The following is a 20,596-nucleotide window of genomic DNA, read 5'->3' as shown; positions in this document are numbered from 1 at the left end:
TAGATTTTTTAATTCTTACTAGCAGGTCGTCCGGCATTGCCTGATCGTAAAATACACTTAAATATATTTTAATTAATGCAAATATTGTATTTATTATTATACTAGCCTGGGTACCCGGCGTTGCCCGGGTATTTGGAGGTGCGTGTTGAGCAAAATAAAAAAAAAAAAAGTGGTAGTAGGCAGGCAGGCTCGAACCCTGGTGCATCTGCTACTAGTCTCTTGCTCCTGGACAGAGTTCAAAAGAGAGTAGCCAACCTAATAGGTCCTGAACTATCATCTAAACTTTAGCCCTTGTCCCACCGACGTAATGTTGCATCCCTCTGCCTGTTTTACAAGTATTTTAATGGTGGATGCTCTGACGAACTGCTAGCCCTCAATCCCCCTCGACGAAAATACCCCCGACAAACCTGACAAGCAGCGAAGTCCCACCCCTATACAGTTGAGATCCTTCTACTCTAATAGTTTCTTCCCTATCACAGACGGTTACGTTTCTAACTCGTTTCCCTGACCAGCAAGAGCAACACGCGTCACTTTTAGATCTGTTTCTGACCACAGTTCCTGATGATTGTGTTACGAACACCCACAGCCCACTTGGGAATGCTGATCATGTAGTGATAATAGTTGAAATCGCCCTAAACTCTAGAGCCAAAATGGAAAAGACATTGCTCAAAACAATGAGATATTATAAAAAGGCTGACTGGGAAGCCATTAGGGATCTCATTAGAGACGCCCCATGGTGAAATATCTTTTCACTTCCAGCTGAACAGTGCTCAAATGAGACCACCGAATGGTTCAAAACAGCAATTGAAGCACATATCCCCACACGGAAATTTTATAGCAAGCCCCACTCTTCCCAATGGTTTACTTCCACATGTGCAGCTGCCATCGCGCAAAGGAAGCATGCGTACCACAGATTTAACCGACATAAATCCAGTTCAAACAGATATAAGTATAGAAGCCAGAAGTAACTGTAAGAAAGAAATAGCGACAGCTAAGAGAGAATTTACTGAAACCACCCAAAAACACATCGAAGCTCAGAAATTAGGAACCCGTGACTTCTGGAAAATCAACAACAGTGTAGTAAATAATGGGCAGTCAACAATTCCCCCACTATCCAACAATCATGAGGTTGTTTGCACGGCAATCGAGAAGGCTAACATGCTTGCCAGTCCGTTTGCCTCCAACTCCACACTAGAACCTGCTAACCACCCTCTCCTAGACTTTCCTTTGCGGACAGACGCCACAATTGACGATCTGAAAATCACCCCTTCTTAGGTGCATACCATTATAAAAAATCTTGACACTGCAAAAGCATGTGGACCTGATCTCATCCCGACTGTGCTATTAAAAAAGTGCTCCGCCGAAGTAGCTCCAATCCTCTCCAAACTTTACAACAAATGCCTTAATGAATCTTGCTTTCCTGCCTGCTGGAAAAGTGCTTCTGTGGTACCAGTTTTCAAGAATTCTGGCGAAAGAACTAACCCAGCAAATTACCGTCCCATTAGCCTCCTCCCACTTTTTGCCAAAATATTTGAGTTCATGATTAACCAAGCTCTAGTCCATCACCTTACAGATGCTAAACTTTTTAATGACCAACAATATGGATTTAAGCAAGCCTGTTCCACAGCAGACATTTTAACTGTAATCTCAGAGCGTATATACCATTTACTTGAAAAAGCTGGGGAGGGCAGAGCGGTACCTCTAGATATATCTAAGGCTTTTAACAGGGTATGGCACGAAGGTCTTCTCAGGAAAATCAGATCATACGGTATCACTGGAAGAATACTTAACATAATTAAATCCTTCTTAGATAAGAGAAAAATCCAGGTTGTCCTCGACGGTCGTACATCTAAACAATATGATATAAATGCGGGAGTGCCCCAGAGGTCTATCCTTGGACCTCTATTATTCCTAATATTAATAAATGACCTCCCTGACAAAATTGTCTGTGAGATTGGTATATATGCTGATGACACCACGCTCTATAACAGACATGACAGGAAAACAAATGAACACATATCTAAAGAAATGGCAGAAACACTAGAGAATGACCTCCAATCTGTAGTAAAATGGTGACAAAAATGGATGGCCACATTCAAAGCTGCTAAGACCAAGCTTGTTTCCTTCAATAACTACAAGAAACCTTCTCTACCACCAATAACAATGACCAAAGACTCTTTATCTGAAAGCACATCTTTTAAACTCCTCGGCCTAACATTCACAGGAAACATGAGTTAGAACAATTACATCAAGAGCATTACCAGGACCGCTGTGAAAAAGGTAGGTTCTCTCTACCATGCTAGAAAGCTACTAACCCCTGAAAGTATCCTGTACATCTATAAGGCCACCATTCGACCATGTATGGAGTATTGTTGTCATATTTGGGATGGGGCATCTGCTACTAGTGTCTTGCTCCTAGACAAGGTTCAAAAGAGAGTTGCCAACCTAATAGGTCCTGAACTATCATCCAAGCTTCAGCCTCTGTCCCATCGACATAATGTAGCATGCCTCTGTCTGTTCTACAAGTACTTTAATGGTGTATGTTCCGACGAACTGCAAGCACTTGTACCCCCTCTACGTAAATACCCCCGACAAACCCGACAAGCAGTACAATCCCACCCTTTCATCATTGAGATACCTAGATGTAAGAGTCTTCCACTCCAGTAGTTTCTTCCCCAGAACCGCTAGACTTTGGATCTCCCTGTGAGGTTCCTGCTTCCCCAACTGTACTGACATGCAGAAGTTCAAGTGGAATGTGAACAGACATCTTGCTGCTAAACTCCTTACATAGTACCTCTACAACTCTGATCCCTGACAGTAGCCCCCTACATCAAAGTGGCAATGTGCCTTGTTTGGGGTGAAAGTGTAATAAAAACAAAAACAAAAAAAACATACTGCGAAGGAGGAAAAGAATGTGAATAAAAAAAACGTGTGTAGGAAAGTGCCCAGTTGAGGGTGAAGGAATTAATGTTTTTAGCCGAGGTTTTGATATTTGTCGTCTGAAGGGTCAAACTTCAAAACGATAACAATCTTGTGAAAATCCGTCGCCTGTGTTGAAAGTTTTAGGCAGACTTACGAACATACATACATACATACATACATACATACACACATACATACATACATACATTTTAGCAGACAGGTAAGATTTATTATCATATTATATTGGACCCAATATATAATAATGATTTAAAAAGTTAATAAAAAAAATGACTTGTGCACCACCACAAAGAATTGAAACCAAAACGTTTAGCTTACAATTTACTTTTGCCTTTGACATTAATGCCTGAGCTATGAAGACATGTTAGCTGCAAGGCTAAAAATTAAAACATGAACTAATATTTCATATGTTATGCATGCATATTCATAATGCTGTCATTCAACCTTCACTCGGCAAATTCCATTTTTGTTTTTGAATTTTCACACTTCTGCACAGATTTTCCCTGGCTAAAACTCAAATATAAAGTTTCACATGGGTTTGCATACCCTATATATTAAGTTTCATGTCTGTAGACCAAAAACTGACAGAGGAGTTTGGTAGGTAAAATTTCTTAAGCAAATATATATATATATATATATATATATATATATAGAAAGAGTTTTGTGTTTACTATAAACCTTTTACAAATATTATGCAAGTATAAATCATGTAGAATATCTGCATGAATATAATTACATGTAATAGTTAACTAAAGATGATCAGCTCATAAGAAAACTTAAAAAACTAATAGGGAATTAATTAAAATGAATGTTTTACAAAATATGTAAATTAGCTAGATCTTTTGCTAGTGAATCCAAGGAAGTTGTATTTTCTTTTTAAATAAACAGAAAAATGGTTTGCCTTTTTTTCTTCTTGGCCTTCAGGCCAAGATCTTTTTTCTGTTATCAAAGTGTAGTACTTGTTCCGGCACATACTGCAATCAAAGTAATATGTGGGAGCAACCCCACGTATGAGACCATCGATGTTGAGCAATCAGTTTTGGTCAATGTAGGGGAAACCCTTCATACCAATTGTCACTGTCCAGTTCTCTCGGAGGAGCTGGTCCCCCTCCCCTCACTCTACACATTAAAAAACGGCCTTGTGCATAATTTTCTCAGTGGGGAAGCAAATAAATAACTAAATAGAAAAAAAGGATCTTGGCCTTTGGGCCAGGATCAAAGTGTAGTATCTTTTCTAATGCTACTCTTAAGTTAATTTGTCCTTGATCAATGGAGATGAAATCCTCTATAACGAGACAATTATGATTTTTGGCTACTGCCTCTTTTAGCCTACTTCCTTTTGGAGAGCTGCTTTTCCCCCAACATTAAAAACGACCTCGTGTCACATTTTGCTTTTGTGGGGAAGCTAATAAGTACCAATACAAAAAGGGGCTTTTAATATGAACATCAATACACAAAAAAAAAAAAAAAATTTAGCGGAGTATAGATGTTTAAATTCTTGATAAAATTTCCTTATTTTTTTTCTGTTTTCAGTTGACCTCCTTGCAAATGTGTTGGATGAATTACAGAACGAACTCCAAAATGACAGCGCCAAACAATTGTTTCTCTATTATAAGGCGACACCAATCATTCTACAATATATGAAACCCGTCCACAAGGTAGCGTCTTTTTTTGTCTTTTCTTTTTGTTTTTTTGTCAACTTTATTCTGCCAATCATAATATTTCGTTTGTTGTTTGTTTTTTGGAAAAAAAGTGCCATGCAGGGCATTCATCACCTCGTTACAAGTGTGTTTTTTTATGCGCATTTAAAATGTGTTTTTAGAGTAATCGGGAAAAAAGTTGCAATTTTATAGTAAAATATTTAGAGATTTATAGAAAAATCAGAATCGGTAATTGTATCGAAATTGGAAATTTAGTACAGAATCGATAATTGTATCGGAATCGGGGAAAAATATTAGAATCGTCCCATCACTAATATATATATATAAGTTTAATGATTGCAGTTAAGAATTTATTGTTTGAAACGAGGAAAACATGGAGAAAAATTATGTTTATTTCCGTAATCCATGGATTTTCAATAATGGCCATATCATCAGAGGAAATGAAATGCAATTAAAAAATGAAAGTATTACATCAATGAAATATCTGACAGGATAATTCACTTGATTTGTACTCTGTGACCTATCTCATTTATATAGGACTCTTCAGGCTTATGCATAAGTCTGAAGAGTCCTAGAGTGGATGAAACGCGGAATATTCAGTCTAGCTTTTTTTTTTTTTTTTTTTTTTTTTACAAGGGTTTCACCACTTATCAAGGCCCAGAGGCCACTCGAGGATAAGGGTTAATAGGTATACATTAGTCATTGTGATTTTAGCATAGTAAACAGTGGGAATTTTGTAACTTGGATTACTTAGGGGGACGATTCAATTAGAACTTGTTCACATTGGACTTTTTCTTTTTTTTTTTTTTTTTTTTTTTTTCATAGGTATCAACTCATTATCAAGGCCAAGAGGCCACTCAAGGATAAGGGTTAAAGAGTGTACAGTAGAAATTGGACAATATAATAATCATTAGTAATGAAAATTTGTTAAATTTGATAACTTATATGGAACGGCTCATCAAGAACTTATTTACGTTAGACTTGAAGACAACCATATTGTAGTCAGCCGGAAAGCAGGAAAACGGAAGACAATTCCACAGGCGTGCAGTTCTAATAAAAAAGCTTTGTTCATGGAATCTACGTTTAGGTTTAGGCACAGATAAAGAGTGGGGGGAATTATTGATAGCTTAATCGCCATATATATTTTATAACTTACTAACTAGCTCTACCTACGTATTGAGCACTTTTGAAGTAAATAGTTAATGTTTATGCATAAATTTATACTTTTGTATATTAACTTTATGTAAGTAAATGAAGTAGTTATATAAGTTTTTCCAAAGGGCGAATGAACTCTTTTTGGGTCAACGGCCAACTAACACCATGTAGATTTGTGTGTGTGTATATGTGTATTGGGGTGGAGAGGGCTCCCGTAAGCCGTGGTGAAGGCAACCTTTCTAGGAGAAGCAAATCTCTGATTTAAAAAACCATAAAGCGGGAGACCAGTACCCGCATTAAGCTGGTCTGCAGTTTAATTTGTTGCTGGCTATCTTGCTCTTGCTTGTTGCTGGATCTCAACATTTTGAACCGAGAGAGAGACTTAGCTGTCGTACAAAGCTAAGACTCTGTAACATCATCTTTGTATAGATACTCCCTCAGGCATTTGGGCTCATGGATTTTAAATGTCTGAGGGAGTGGCACTCGTCTGACAAGACGTTGCAATCATCATCATATATAAGTGCAAATGTGTGTGTGTGTATGATTATTAGGACTGTGACAACTGTTTTGACTCTTGAGTATATATCCATAAATATCTTATATGTTTCATATCGACTGATGTGGTTCTCGGTTGATTGAGTGTGTCTTACTGCGTCGGATATATACTTGAGAGTCAAAAGAATGAAAAGAATATTCTGTTCTCGCAGCCCTGATGATCACTAGTTTCTGTTAATTTCAGTGTCATGTGACTGGTAGTTACATTGGTTAAATATCTTCACAAGCACATACGTTTATTGTTTTATTAATATAGATTATGATACGCCTACAAATAAGTCTCATCTAACAATGATCTTAAATGCTAAAAAAGAATATATCAGCTTAATGTGTCTTGTGTAGTTTTTAATTTTTTAACAATGATTTTCAATGCTGGAAAAGACTATATTAGCCTAATGTGTCTTGCGTGTGTTTTTAATTTTTAACAGGGGACACACAGAAAGCTTACTATTACATATTCGACAGAGTTAGTTGGTTTTTTTTTTTTTTATATAATGGATGGCCAATGCTGAATATCCCTGCTAGCTAGAGCATAAATGAGCCAAATCATCGATCTTGCAGGCTTTAAAGATAATTGTATTTTGGAATAGTATAAAAGACAGGCGACATTCCCAAGTTACGGCTAAAGTTTCTTCGATCAAAAGAAATGCAAGAACGATTGATCGGTAAGAATAAAAATGTCGGAACCGTTAAAGAGTTTATAGTTTCTTAAGCGATGCTTTTAATCAGAATAAGAGGACGTTAGTGAAATCAATGCAATCTTTAGAATTGGCGGGATATTTTATGTTAACCTCGAGACTATTAAACTTGGAGATGCAGGACATTACCACTATCGACTTAGGGAAGAGCCTATCAGACATGTGTATGCAGTCTATTTTTTTTTTTTTTTTTAAATTTTCACCCCCAAACAAGGCACATTGGATTTGGGCAGCAAGATGTTGGTTCACGTTACACTTGAACTTCTGCATGTCAGTACAGTTGGGGAAGCAGGGACCTGGAATGGAATTTCAAAGTCTAGCGGTTCTGGGGAAGAAACTACTGGAGTAGAAAGATCTTTTACATCTAGGGATCTCTGTAGTGTGGGGGTGTGATTTAGCAGCCTGTTAGGTTTGTCGAGGGTGTTCATGTCATGGGGGCACAAGTGCTTGCAGTTCGTCAGAGCATACACCATTAAAATACTTGTAGAACAGGCAGAGGGATGCAACGTTTCGTTGATGGGACAGAGGCTGAAGCTTAGATGCCAGTTCAGGGCCTAAAATCTAAACAGTCAGGGTTGAGGACATCTGTTGCATGGAGAGAAATGATATGAGAATGATATAGATAGGTTTAGTTCTGGTGATTTAGATGGAACCATTGTCAACAATTTCTCTCACTCTCTGTGTCTAAAATTAAATTTTAAAAATTTTTTATTTTAATTTGTTCATACCAATGATATTGTGGGGTCTCCATTCATGTTTGATATAATTAAAAAGGAAATACGTGGAATTCATTATTATTTATTAATTTTTTATTGCAGACTATTATCCTCATCTTTTTTTAGTTGTTTCATGATGTTTCGGCCAACTATTCCCCTGGCCTTCGTCAGGTGGTAACCGTGACGGGATAGGAACTCCGAATCTCCTGACTGCATCCACTGCAATTACTGCCTTCCATAGTTGTCGTCTCACCACGTTTTTTTGGCCAAGTAAGCTTCCGGCTGGCTTTGGCTAGGATTAAAATTAATGGGAACCTTGATGTCGAACTCGGGGAGCCTTGATGTCGAACTCGGGGAACCTTAATGTCGAACTCTGAAATCTTTATGGAATTTCAAATGAAACCTTTTATTTAATCCACACATGGACCAGTGGCATAGTGGATATCAGTTGGGATTAAAGAGGTTAATCCTAAGTGAGGGTGACTCAAGAAAATACAATTGCAAATTACTTAGGACTTCTACCCAGTCATGGCCGACAGAATGAAAGCATGCTACCCACATTAATTAAAAATTCCGTGCAGATTCTTGTGTTTGAAAGAAAGATTCATGAGTTCGACAAGATACACGAGGAGAAAGTCAGAGATTATATCAACGAAAGCGTTATGAAAATGACATTCAAGATGAAAACAATTGTCCGAAGAATCCAAATAATAAAAATTACCAATTCTCATCTCGAAAATTCAGAAACGTAAAAATATTGCTGCATCCGAGTTCGCCTTGACATTTAGAAGAAGGAAATATGTTTTAATTTGTTCATACCAGTAATATTGTGAGGTCTCTTTAGGGTTTTGACATCTATATATTAATATGTGTGTTATTTTGTGTGTCACCCTTACATCTTTTTTCTTCCGAGTGACTGTCGTTTAATTGTTATGACCCTCCATTTCTTGTAATAAATAATTTTACCGAAAATTCTTCAAAAGTTTTGGTTTCAGTTTCGGTTATAGCTGAAGGAACTCAAGTTATATATATATATTTTTTTTTTTTTCATAAGTTTTGGTTTTGGTTTCGATTCAAGCTGATGCAACCAAGTCATATTGATGTATTTTTTTTATTTTTGATTGGTTGGTTGGTTGTTTTTGTTTTACGGCATATCAACCCTTTTCAGGTTATTTAATGCCGAATCTAGTGATTTTGAAGAACGATTATTTAATATAGTATATTTGTTTTTTAAGTCGTATTCTATTTAACTCATAGTTGGGACCCTAACAGGTTCTACCACTCCGGGTCAGAGTGGACCTGGGAGCAATGGCAATTAAAGGGTGGCTCCACACTCCCTAAGGCCTGCAAGCTGGGGCCTTACCATCGGATATAGTTTAAGGTCATATCCAGGACCATTTTTTATTTTTGAAATCACAACGATAATATATAAGAATCAATTGAAAATTAATTCTATAATAATATATACGAAATCAGCATAAGTTAAAATATCATATTTAAGCGTATTTTATGACCGGGCTATGCCGGGTGTCCCCGCTAGCTTAGATAAATACTTTTGCAGTTTTAACAAGAACCACAATAATAACGGGGCATCTCCATTTACACTGAACATCCACAAAATGCCAACATCGATATATTACATACATATGGAATTTCCACAAGTCCTGCTAGTTTCCATCCTAATCAATAAATCATTGTTTCATCGATAACTCGCCCTTAGTTGAGAATGGTAATGCTCTGCTAGTTAGTAATGCCAAAAGATCCCTGAACTTATTTAACTTAACACGAAAATCAATATTTTATTGAACATGTGACAACTAATCAGGCTGAAGTCCAATAAATAAAAATAAAGGTGTTCAATCAACTCATTTGTTTGGAATTAGGAAATAAAATATGTTCTGTTAATCAATAACCAATCAGATTGATTCCCGCGATATCGGAAAGACTTTATATCAGAGTCATTTTTGATCGTCTTAGAAATTTAAGACTTCAATGACCAGTTTCCATCTTATTCACACGATGTCGTGCCTGTTCTAGAAATTTGAAACTTCAGTGACCAATGTCCATCTGGTTCGAACCAGCAACTCACACACACATGATGCTCTGCTTGTGTAAGAAATTCCAAACTTCAATGACCAGTGTCCATCTTACTCACACCACACAACATGCATTGTTCCATGAATGATGCCTAAAAGAGATGCCTCATACTGATGCCTAACTGCTTACCATTTTTTGTTTTTGTTGTAAAGGTTGACGTCAAGCTCAACAAGTCACACAGGACAATTACCGCTAACCTGAAATCAACCAACCTGTCATCTGTCTACAGGATGTCCGAAATCGCTCCACCACAGATTCATTGAGATGCAATAGGAACGGCAGTGCATGACAAGTAGAGCAACAACAATCAGCATCCCCTATTTGGACATCAAGAGGTGCCGCAGGAATTATCATCCTGCAAGAGTCTTGCCACTGTCCCGCGGCCCTCCATGGCCCGAGCGACAAGATCAAAGTGTAGTATCTGTCCGACAGATACTGCAAGCAAAGACCATATGTGGGAGTAACCTCACATATGAGACCTTGGTCAATGTAGGGGCAACCCTTTATACCAATTTTCACTATCCAGCTCCCCTACTCCCCGGGGAGTTGGTCTCCATATCCCCTTCACTCCTCACATTAAAAATCGGCCTTGTGCCTAATTTGCTCAGTGGGGGAGCAAATAAACAGACACTGTCACAGGCCTCTGACGATCAACACCACCATCCTTCTGCTTGCGTTAGTGGAATGAGTCGGTCAAAGAGAACAACAACCTAGCTCTTCCTGCACCAAAAGAAGACCTCCCAGCGGGCTCTGAACTCCCCTGGAAAATGTGGGTAACACTCAACTGGACCTGAGTAAAGGTTGCCAAAAACACAGGACAATCTGCACAAGTGTACAGGACGCTTATTGTTCCTGCAGCGCTGACATGCAGACTATCACACATCCTCACAAACTGTCCCCTTAAGGAAGGCATTCCCGGCTGTGGATCTGAGAGATAGCTTGAACACTGCCTGATGATGGACCGAAGTGCTATGATGATGATGATGATGACGACGACTTACCATTTACATACATTGCTGTCACATCTGAGGAGGTGCCACTCAGAGCACTATTAGTTTAAAAAAAAGAAAAAAGACACAGCACTCAACCTAGGCAAAGTTGGACCAGCTTCCTCCTCTGGAGGAAGTGTTATGGGAATATTAAATTCACAAGCATCCTCAGTATATAACAATTTCCGTTAGATTTGATCTGGTGTCACTAAGGGCAATTATCAGTTAATTCTCTGAAATAACTGAAATATTAGGTCATTATGAATGCAATGCCTGATTTAACGCTGTCATCTTGTTAGATTATTTAGTGGAGAGCACAAGGTGATAAAATCACTGAAGTTTGAATGCAAAAGTTTTTCCTTGTAAAAGTTGTCTAATGCTTGTGAAAATAATGGGAATCAGTTGGTGCTAAGTATGATGACTATGGTGGATGAGAAAGTATGTTAAATAATAGTTTGTATTTTTTTTGCCTTTTCTTTATGAATTTTTTTAAAAGATTTTATTCACACCTCCCAAACACAGTTGCATAAGTAAAGCTAGCTAAGTTACATGTTGAAGGCATGTGTAGTTTTACGAGTTTCCTTAAATAAGGGTCCTGGATATGACCTTAAACTATATCCAGTGGTGAGGCCCTAGCTTGCGGGCTTTGGGGAGTGTGGAGCCACCCTTTAATTGCCATTGCTCCCAGGTCCACTCTGACCCAGAGTGGTAGTACCTGTTAGGGTCCCAACTATGGGTTAAATAGAAGCCGACTTGAAAACAACAAATATATTCTATAAAAAAGATTTTCTTCAAAATCTTTGGATTTGGCATTAAATAACCTGAAAAGGGTTGATATGCCGTAAAACAAAAACAACCAACCAATCCTTAAATAAGTTTCTAGACTTTTTGTACATGCATTTAGAATTGCTGTAAACTCTTGAAAATTTAGTATGTTATTGCTATACATTTTATAAGATGACAGACCATTTTTTTATGATTTCACATTCGACTGTGTAGTAGGGAGTATTCCAATCTCTCTCTATTTTTGCTTTCATTTATAATGTAATTCTTTGGGGGTTGGGGAAGGAGTAGTCGTGTCTGTCATAAATAAAAATGGCCGCTGCCCTTACCCCTCTAAAAAAACTTTCTTTGTGTAGACGTGACTCTCCAATGGCGAATCCCTCCCCAAAATATAAATTGTGATAACCTAAAACGAGGCTGGCTGGGTCGAAAAAAAAAAAATTGGTTGGAAATTTAAAAGCTGTTTGAGATGGAATAAAAAGCATTTTAAACTACTTAAAAACTATAAAAATAATGCAGGTAGATTGCACTGAGCGATGGGGTGAAGCTGTCAAAACTGACGTCGCCGGAGGTGAATAGGTTAAGTAACTGACCCCCACAGCTGTCGGGTCGAAACTCTTGATAGGAAACAGGTCATATATAAATACAGGCAAAGAAGCACAAGTCGGCAGTCAGAAAGCGACATTAGCACAAGCCTGCTATCGAATCCATCCCCTTTAGATTTCCCCCTCTGTCTGCATCTTTGGAGAGTGCACACAAGGCAAGAAATAAAATAATATTTTTATCTTTTTTATTTTTTTTTTTACACAGTGATCACCACTTATCAAGGCCCGGAAGCCACTCAGGGATAATGGTTATTGCAAGTACATTATGTTAGTGTGGAGATTTGATGAAGTGTTTAATTAAGGGGGCAGTTCATTAGGAATTTGTTAACATTGGACTTGAAGACATCCAAGTTGTAGTCCGGAGGGAAGCAGGCACAAACGAATTTGTGTTGCGAGTTGTTTTCTGGCTGATGAGAAACTACCAGCGTTCAACCCAGCTACATCACACAAGTACTTTATCCACTATACCATTCTAATATGAGTTTTAAAAACCTTCAGTATTTATTTATTTATTTGTTTGTTTTTTTTACACAGGGATCACCACTTATCAAAGCCCAGAGGCCACTCGAGGATGAGGGTTACTGGGTATATATTAGTATATTGTGATTATAGCGTAGTAAACATAATCAGTGGGAATTTTGTAAATTGGATTACTTAGGAGGACAGTTCATCAAGAACTTGTTTACGTTGGACTTGAAGACACCCAGATTGTAGTCGGCTGGAAAGCAGGCAATCGGAAGAGAGTTCCACAGGCGTGCAGTTCTAAGAAAGAAGCTTTGTTTGTGGAATCTACCTTTAGGTTTAGGCGCAGATAAAGAGTGTGGGAAATTGTTGATAGTGGTTTTTGGCTAGACGAGTGTAGTGAAAGTTTGGCGAGGGGAGACCATAGATTGAAGCTCAAACGAGCATTTGCCATGAAAATAATGATAAAGCAGAGTCAGGCTCGCAACGTCTCTTCTGGCGGAAAGAGGTTGCAGGGAAGAGAACAGGGCATCCCCCACTAAACTACAAAATCTATTTTGAACTCTGTCAAGTCAGGATAAGGTAGTTCTAGCAGCACCTGCCCAGATGTGGAAACAGTACTCCATCGTTGGCCATACCTGGCTGTTATATAGGTAGAGAATTGCATCAGGAAAGAGATATCTACTAGAGCGGTAGGATGAGCCCACCATTTTTCCAGCAACTTTGGCAACAGATTTGATGTATGTATTCCATTTTAGATCAGGAGTAAAGGTCAAGCCCTGAAGCCTGTCAAAACATGAAGCCTCTCCAAGACGAGAGCCATTTATTTCTATTGATACCAGATTGGCATCAGAGCGTAGATGATGTAGAGATTGGTTGGTTTTAGATGCATTAAAAGTAACCAGCCACCTCTTTCCCCATTGTACTACTCTTAGTAATAGTAAATTATACAAATAAATAAAGACGGAGCTGTGGAATTTCCATGGGTCCTGCTAGTCAACAGAATACACAACACAGATATACGTACACCTCCTCATGGGAATTCTTTCTTTTTTCTTTTTAAGGCTCTCGTCAACAACTCCATCGACGTCTTCCTACCACTGAGCATGGAATCTCCATATCTTCAACCGTTCTTGTTCACGTGCAGCAATGAGGCGTGGTTCCGCACAGTTGCTCTCGTGCTACGCACCACCAGTTTAGACAGCAAAGTCTTCGAGAAACTCAGCATCATTTTGCAAAAGTTATCAAAGATGAAGTAAGTAAAAGAAAAAAAAAATTAGTACCGTTTTCGCTAACTGATTGATCGATATGTGCAGTAGAGGAGATCAATGCAAATTATCCTTTTCTCGATAAACATTTAAATAATATAAATAAAGGCATATTGTGGACAGCTTTTAGATATTAGCTTCCAAACTAACCTATCTCTGGACAGGGCTTTATTTATCCCTCTTTCTCTAAAGTCTATTCTTATAATTATCTTCTATGTTTCCGTTGTCCTTCACAATTAGCGAAAATTGAGTTTTGCTAAATTGAGCAAAGATTTTCAATTCTCAGAAAATAATTACCTCCCCTTTGTTATGAATCAAACTCTCCGGTGTCTTTTTTTTTTTTTTTGCAAAACTCAATTTTCGATTTTACTTGACACTCAAGATTTCGATTTTCGCTGTTACAACAAAGAAGAATTGAAAATTCAGTTATATGTTCAGCGATACTGAACTTTCTCACTCGCATGCCTCTATTCTGAATTTGTGGTCGGATGTCACATTATAAACGATTACGCACGTAGACCCAACACATTGTAGCAGAATACGTTGTAAGGAACGTAGGATAAGAAATAACTCGGGTGCTTGTCTATAATTAGGTCTGAAAAAATCTTTATAATGTACGTACTTGTCACTCCATGAAGATGTCATATTCCAAAAAATCACATAAATCGATCAAGTATTTTTTTTTTTTATTTAAGAAAATCAAATATTATCACACATTTTAGCAAAGAATTGCTTCACGCCGTCTTGTTTGAGACTGATATACTACTAACGACACCTGTTGGAAATATAGGATCAACAAGGGCAGACAATCGACTTGGAAACAAAAATGACAAAACCCTTTATTTTTAGTCGCATGCAAGCGACTCTATAAGTCACTGTGTCGGTCGGTCAGTCGGTAACACTTTTGCGCTTGGACTTTTTGGTTAAAATCAAAGGTCTGTTGTTAATACATGCTGTTCTTAGCTTTTTAAGCTTTTCTTGGCCTTTTGGCCAAGATCAAAGTGTAGTATCATTTTAGTGTAGTAATGTCTTAAAAATTGGGTTTAAGTAGGAACACCGTCCCTCTCCCACCACACACATATAAATACAAATTTAAAGGGGTAACCATGATAAAAGATACTGGCCGAGAGAAAAATCATTTAAAATTTACAACAGAGACGATATGGATCAACCAACCTTACCACCCACTCTTCTTTTTGAGTTGGTCTTGTGCCTTCCCAATTGTATTTTTCTTCTTGTGAATAAAAAATTTAATATCTCAAAGTGCAAGCAAAGACCATGTGTGAGCAACCCCACATATAAGACCTTGGTCAATGTGGGAGAAACCCTTCATACCAATTGTCACTACCAGCTCCCCTACTCCCCGGAGAGTTGGTCCCCATTTCCCCTTCACTCTTCACATTAAAAATCAGCAATGTTCCTAATTTGCTCGGTGGGGGAGCAAATAAATACAGCTTTTCTTACCTTTTGGCCAAGATCAAAGTATAGTATCCGATAAAAAAAAAAAAAAGAAATACTCGAGCTGAAATCAAAATCTAAAGACAGTGAGTCAAGTACGATAACCATTAGGCCAGCTTGACATGACTTCTAAAAAGTGTTTTCAAATCAACTCATACTTAACATAATGAAGCTGTCGTGAAACAGTTGAAAACAGATAAAAATCAACTTTGACCCTTAGCAACCGTTTCTTTTGGATGAAAATTGATTAAAAAGTTTTTCACTTATCTGAAAGACTCTATATACTAAATTTCTAGTCCGTAGATAAATAATTGTTTTGTATATAGGTTGATAAGTGTCCTCACACACACACACATTCTCATATATATATATATATATATATATATATATATATATATATATAATTAGGTTTTGTTTTTGGAAAAAAATAACAAGCAGAGTGCTCAATTATAAGGAAAATCCAAAAATAAGAGCGTATTATTTATATTTTGTTTACAGAAAGTTTTAGATAAGTCATTGTTACCGTCGGTTTCAAACCCGATAATTAGGACCATCCTAGATACGCATATCAAGCTCTCTTCAGCCAAGCTTGATATGGTACCAATGACTTATCTCATCTAAAATTTTTGTAAACAAAATATAAAATATATATATATATATATATATATATATATATATATAAGCAGTCAATAAAGGTTAAGTCTAGAATCCAATAGGTTCTGTAAACTTAGAGTAAATATTAATATTTATATAGTTATCCGCACCAAATAAAAAAGCTCAATATTATTAAGATAGGAAATAGAGATTGTTATATAAAAAAAAATTAAAGAGTGTAAAAATATATTTTACATTAATTTATTGTTTGACAGGATTCTCTAAAAGGGTATATACCTTTTTTGAGTATCCAGTCGAACAATAAATTAATGTAAAATACATGTTTACAGTCTTTAATCTTTTCTTATATTTGTCTTAAAGTAACATTCATTTAATCTGTGTCCAATTGGAGGGTTCTTGACAACTCAGAAGCACATCTGTAATTTGATTGCCTCCCTCGCATCCTTTCTTCTTTCTCTCATAGACGTGGTGTTGCTAGACTCAATCTTTTCTACAAATACTATTATAGCATAAATACTATTCTAACATGTGTTTTTCAGCATTGTCTGATCTCTTCCCTGCTTCCTTTGTTCCAGCTTGTTTGATTCGTTAATCTAGTGGTCTCCATCAATTTGTTGTTTCGAGTTTCATTGTTTCTAGAGAAGTTATATCCCTTAATCCATTTACATGCTTGAATATCGGTGTTTATGGGTTTTTTTGTTTTTAACTTGAAATAATTTTATTCACCAAAAGAGAAATGTTGCAAAACTAATGTTGCTTGGCTGAGTTTTTTTTTTTATTCTTTTTGTTTTTTGTTTTAAACTTGAAATAATTTTATTCACCAAAAGGGAAATGTTGCTTGGCTGTTTTTTTTTTTATTCTTTCTGTTTTTTTTTTTTTTAACTTGAAATAATTTTATTCACCTAAAGGGAAATATTGCAAAACTAATGTTGCTTGGCTGTTTTTTTTTTTTTTATTCTTTCTGTTTTTTTTTTTTAACTTGAAATAATTTTATTCACCTAAAGGGAAATATTGCAAAACTAATGTTGCTTGGCTGTTTTTTTTTTTTTATTCTTTCTGTTTTTTTTTTTTAACTTGAAATAATTTTATTCACCTAAAGGGAAATATTGCAAAACTAATGTTGCTTGGCTGTTTTTTTTTTTTTATTCTTTCTGTTTTTTTTTTTTAACTTGAAATAATTTTATTCACCTAAAGGGAAATATTGCAAAACTAATGTTGCTTGGCTGTTTTTTTTTTTTTATTCTTTCTGTTTTGTTTTTTTAACTTGAAATAATTTTATTCACCTAAAGGGAAATATTGCAAAACTAATGTTGCTTGGCTGTTTTTTTTTTTTTATTCTTTCTGTTTTTTTTTTTTAACTTGAAATAATTTTATTTACCTAAAGGGAAATATTGCAAAACTAATGTTGCTTGGCTGTTTTTTTTTTTTTTATTCTTTCTGTTTTTTTTTTTTAACTTGAAATAATTTTATTCACCTAAAGGGAAATATTGCAAAACTAATGTTGCTTGGCTGTTTTTTTTTTTTATTCTTTCTGTTTTTTTTTTTTAACTTGAAATAATTTTATTCACCTAAAGGGAAATATTGCAAAACTAATGTTGCTTGGCTGTTTTTTTTTTTTTATTCTTTCTGTTTTTTTTTTTTAACTTGAAATAATTTTATTCACCTAAAGGGAAATATTGCAAAACTAATGTTGCTTGGCTGTTTTTTTTTTTTTATTCTTTCTGTTTTTTTTTTTTAACTTGAAATAATTTTATTCACCTAAAGGGAAATATTGCAAAACTAATGTTGTTTGGCTGTTTTTTTTTTTTATTATTATTATTATTATTATTATTATTATTATTATTATTATTATTATTATTATTCCCCCCCCCCCCGCCAAAAAAAAGACAAAATTAAAGACAACGTAAAATAACAAAAACAAAAGTTAATTACATTTTAAAACGCGTTTTGGCTCCTTCAAAAGTTCATGTACAATTCTTACTTTTGGTAATAAGAATTGATTCTTTTTTTATATATATATATATATATATATATATATATATATATACACTTGAAATAGATTTTTGATTAAATCTCTGTGGTTTGCATAAAAGCATTGACAGCTTGCCATGATGTTAATTTGGTCAAATGGAAAAAGGTGGTGCTTTACTAATCCTCTGCCGTCTAGATCTGTATTGTCTATATAAAAAAAAACAGTAGATGTGTATGTGTGTGTGTGTGGGGGGGAGTATAAACAGAGAGGCAATCAACTGTCGTTTGAACACTGTGGATTGCCTAATGTTTGTGGCCGAATTGAGCGCTTATTAGTTCTTAATTCCTTTCCTTCTCATGGCAGAGGTAGAGGCTTAGCAAAAATGACTTCATTTCCTAAGCTGCTACCTCTGGGCCATCAAACCATTACCAAGAGAATGAATCATCCATGTGTAAAGTCACCCTAGACAAACATTCAAATGGTATGTAAGTAGTAGCAATAGTAAAACAACAACAGCAGTGATAGTCACCATAATGATTTTAAATCAATACTTAATTTTTAAGCTCAGCACTGATTGGTGCAAGCATTTAACTTCTTTTCTGGCTTGCCCAATCAGATGCTATCTCTTAGCGAACTGAGTGCACAAAAAGAGTAGATAAAAAGGAGTGTCAGGTATTTATTTATGCAACTTTTGTATTTATTATCATAAAGCTAATTCTGTATTGACTCTTATATTGTACCCAATATATAGCAATACTTCCTAGATCTGGCTAGAAATGAAACCAAAACATAGTGTTTCAGTCTTTGTCGTTGAGTTTGAAAAACTTTCTAAAAATGGCGTCATGACATTAAAATATCTTATATCACGTTGGTTGATATTTGGGCTTGACTATCTTAAAAATAGTCTTTCTTTTCTTATAGATAAAAAAGAATTTTTATAGGAGAATCTTTGACATCAAACCAGCCAATGTTAACCGGTGTAACGTAAAATATTCCCCTATAAAAATTCTTTTTTTTTTTTATCTATAAGAAAAGAAAGACATTTCTAAGATCGGATTTTTTTTTTTTTTTTTTTTTTTTTTTCAACTTATCAGATAAATGTACAAAACCTATCTAAGAACACTGCCAGACATATAAACTACCTTTGTGTGAAATTCGAAAAAGATAGGCTCAGCCGTTTCGGAATCGATGAGAAAGGAACTCACGCACACGCACAAAGTGACTTTATATATAATAGCAAAGATATAGACAAAGGGTGATAATTTCATGCATAGAGAATACAAACATAATTTCCTGCGAATGTGGTTTTGGGGCGATATCGGATATTCACCGTTAAGAAAAGGACTCGCTTATTTTCGTCCGACTGCTGGGATTTACGTACATTATTGAACTTTGCTGCTGTTTATCGACTGAATACAAAACAAGTTTATTTCCGCAACCCCCAGGGAATTACGTCTGTCGACAAAAGAGTCACTATTGCTTTTTCCCCCCCTCTAGAACAAGTCCTTTATAATTATTCTCTTGTTCGTCTGGTCTCAAGAATAACATTTTCTCGACAGATTTAAAAAAAAAAAAAAAATCTAATAAAATAAAAACTGATTCGTTGGATGTCTACTTGAAATGAAATTTTGATTGAAAGTACGTGATTTCAAAAGGTGCATATATGGACGCAGGCTTAAGCTGGACGGATCATGGTCGATTATCTGGTTATAGCCAATAGCGTCACTAAATGGCTGCCAAAGATAATTAAGCATAAAAAACTATTGAAACGACAAGTGGTCTTCTAAATAGTTTGCACGTTTTGGAGTCGTGGCTTGTGTGGCATTGGATAATACTAAAAAATTCACATCCAATGAATTCATCCTGGGCCCAACTGTCTCTTTATGATCTACATCAATGATCTCCCAAATAACATTCTAAGATCATTTGTAGACATTTATGCTGACGACACTACCATCTATGGCAGCACATCAAAGGCCATAAATGACCAATTTTTCTCTGATTCTCTCTCCTCTGATCTTGAGCATTTAGTACAATGGGGAAAGAGGTGGCTGGTTACTTTCAATGCGTCTAAAACCAAGCTTCCATCTTTACATCATCAGTGCTCTGATCCTCACCTGGCATCAATTGAAATGAATGGCTCTCGTCTTGGAGAGGCTCCATGTTTTGACAAGCTTCTGGGCTTCCCCTTTACTCCTGATCTGAAACGGAACACGTACGTCAAATCTGTTGCCAAGGTCAGTGGAAAAATTTTGGGATCCTTCTACCGCTCCAGCAGATATATCACTGCTGATGCAATTCTTTATCTGAAACCACTATCACTAATTTCCCCCACCCTTTATCTGTGCCGAAACCGAAACGTAGATTCCATGAACAAAGCTTCTTTCTTAGAACTGCACACCTGTGGAACTCTCTTCCGTTTGCCTGATTTCTAGCTGGCTGCAATTTGTTAGTCTTCAAGTTCAATGTAAACAAATTCTTGATGAACTGTCCTCTTAAGTAATCCAATTTATCAAATTTTCACTACTAAAGATTACTATGATATTATCGCATTCACTACTGTTCATTCTTTAACCCTTATCCCCGACTAGCTTCTGGGTCTTAGTAAGTGGTGATCCCTTT

The 20,596-nt window shown here is 36.1% G+C and overlaps 1 protein-coding gene across 1 annotated transcript in view; it reads left to right on the top strand.

Annotated features, from left to right (window-relative positions):
• Nucleotides 1-20,596, top strand: part of LOC145259105 (coiled-coil domain-containing protein 138-like) — a 152,019-nt gene that overhangs the window by 120,182 nt on the left and 11,241 nt on the right. The window contains exons 12-13 of the mRNA XM_080116761.1: nucleotides 4,474-4,598; nucleotides 13,726-13,916. Of these exons, the coding sequence (XP_079972887.1) occupies nucleotides 4,474-4,598; nucleotides 13,726-13,916 (316 nt within the window). The remainder of the gene's footprint in view (nucleotides 1-4,473; nucleotides 4,599-13,725; nucleotides 13,917-20,596) is intronic.

This window comes from Euprymna scolopes, chromosome 34, assembly GCF_053919585.1.
Source record: "Euprymna scolopes isolate OS-2025 chromosome 34, ASM5391958v1, whole genome shotgun sequence".
In the NCBI taxonomy this organism is placed as follows: Eukaryota; Metazoa; Mollusca; class Cephalopoda; order Sepiida; family Sepiolidae; genus Euprymna; species Euprymna scolopes.
The sequence above is the reverse complement of the archived record's forward strand: the minus strand, read 5'-3'. Positions and strand labels throughout refer to the sequence as shown.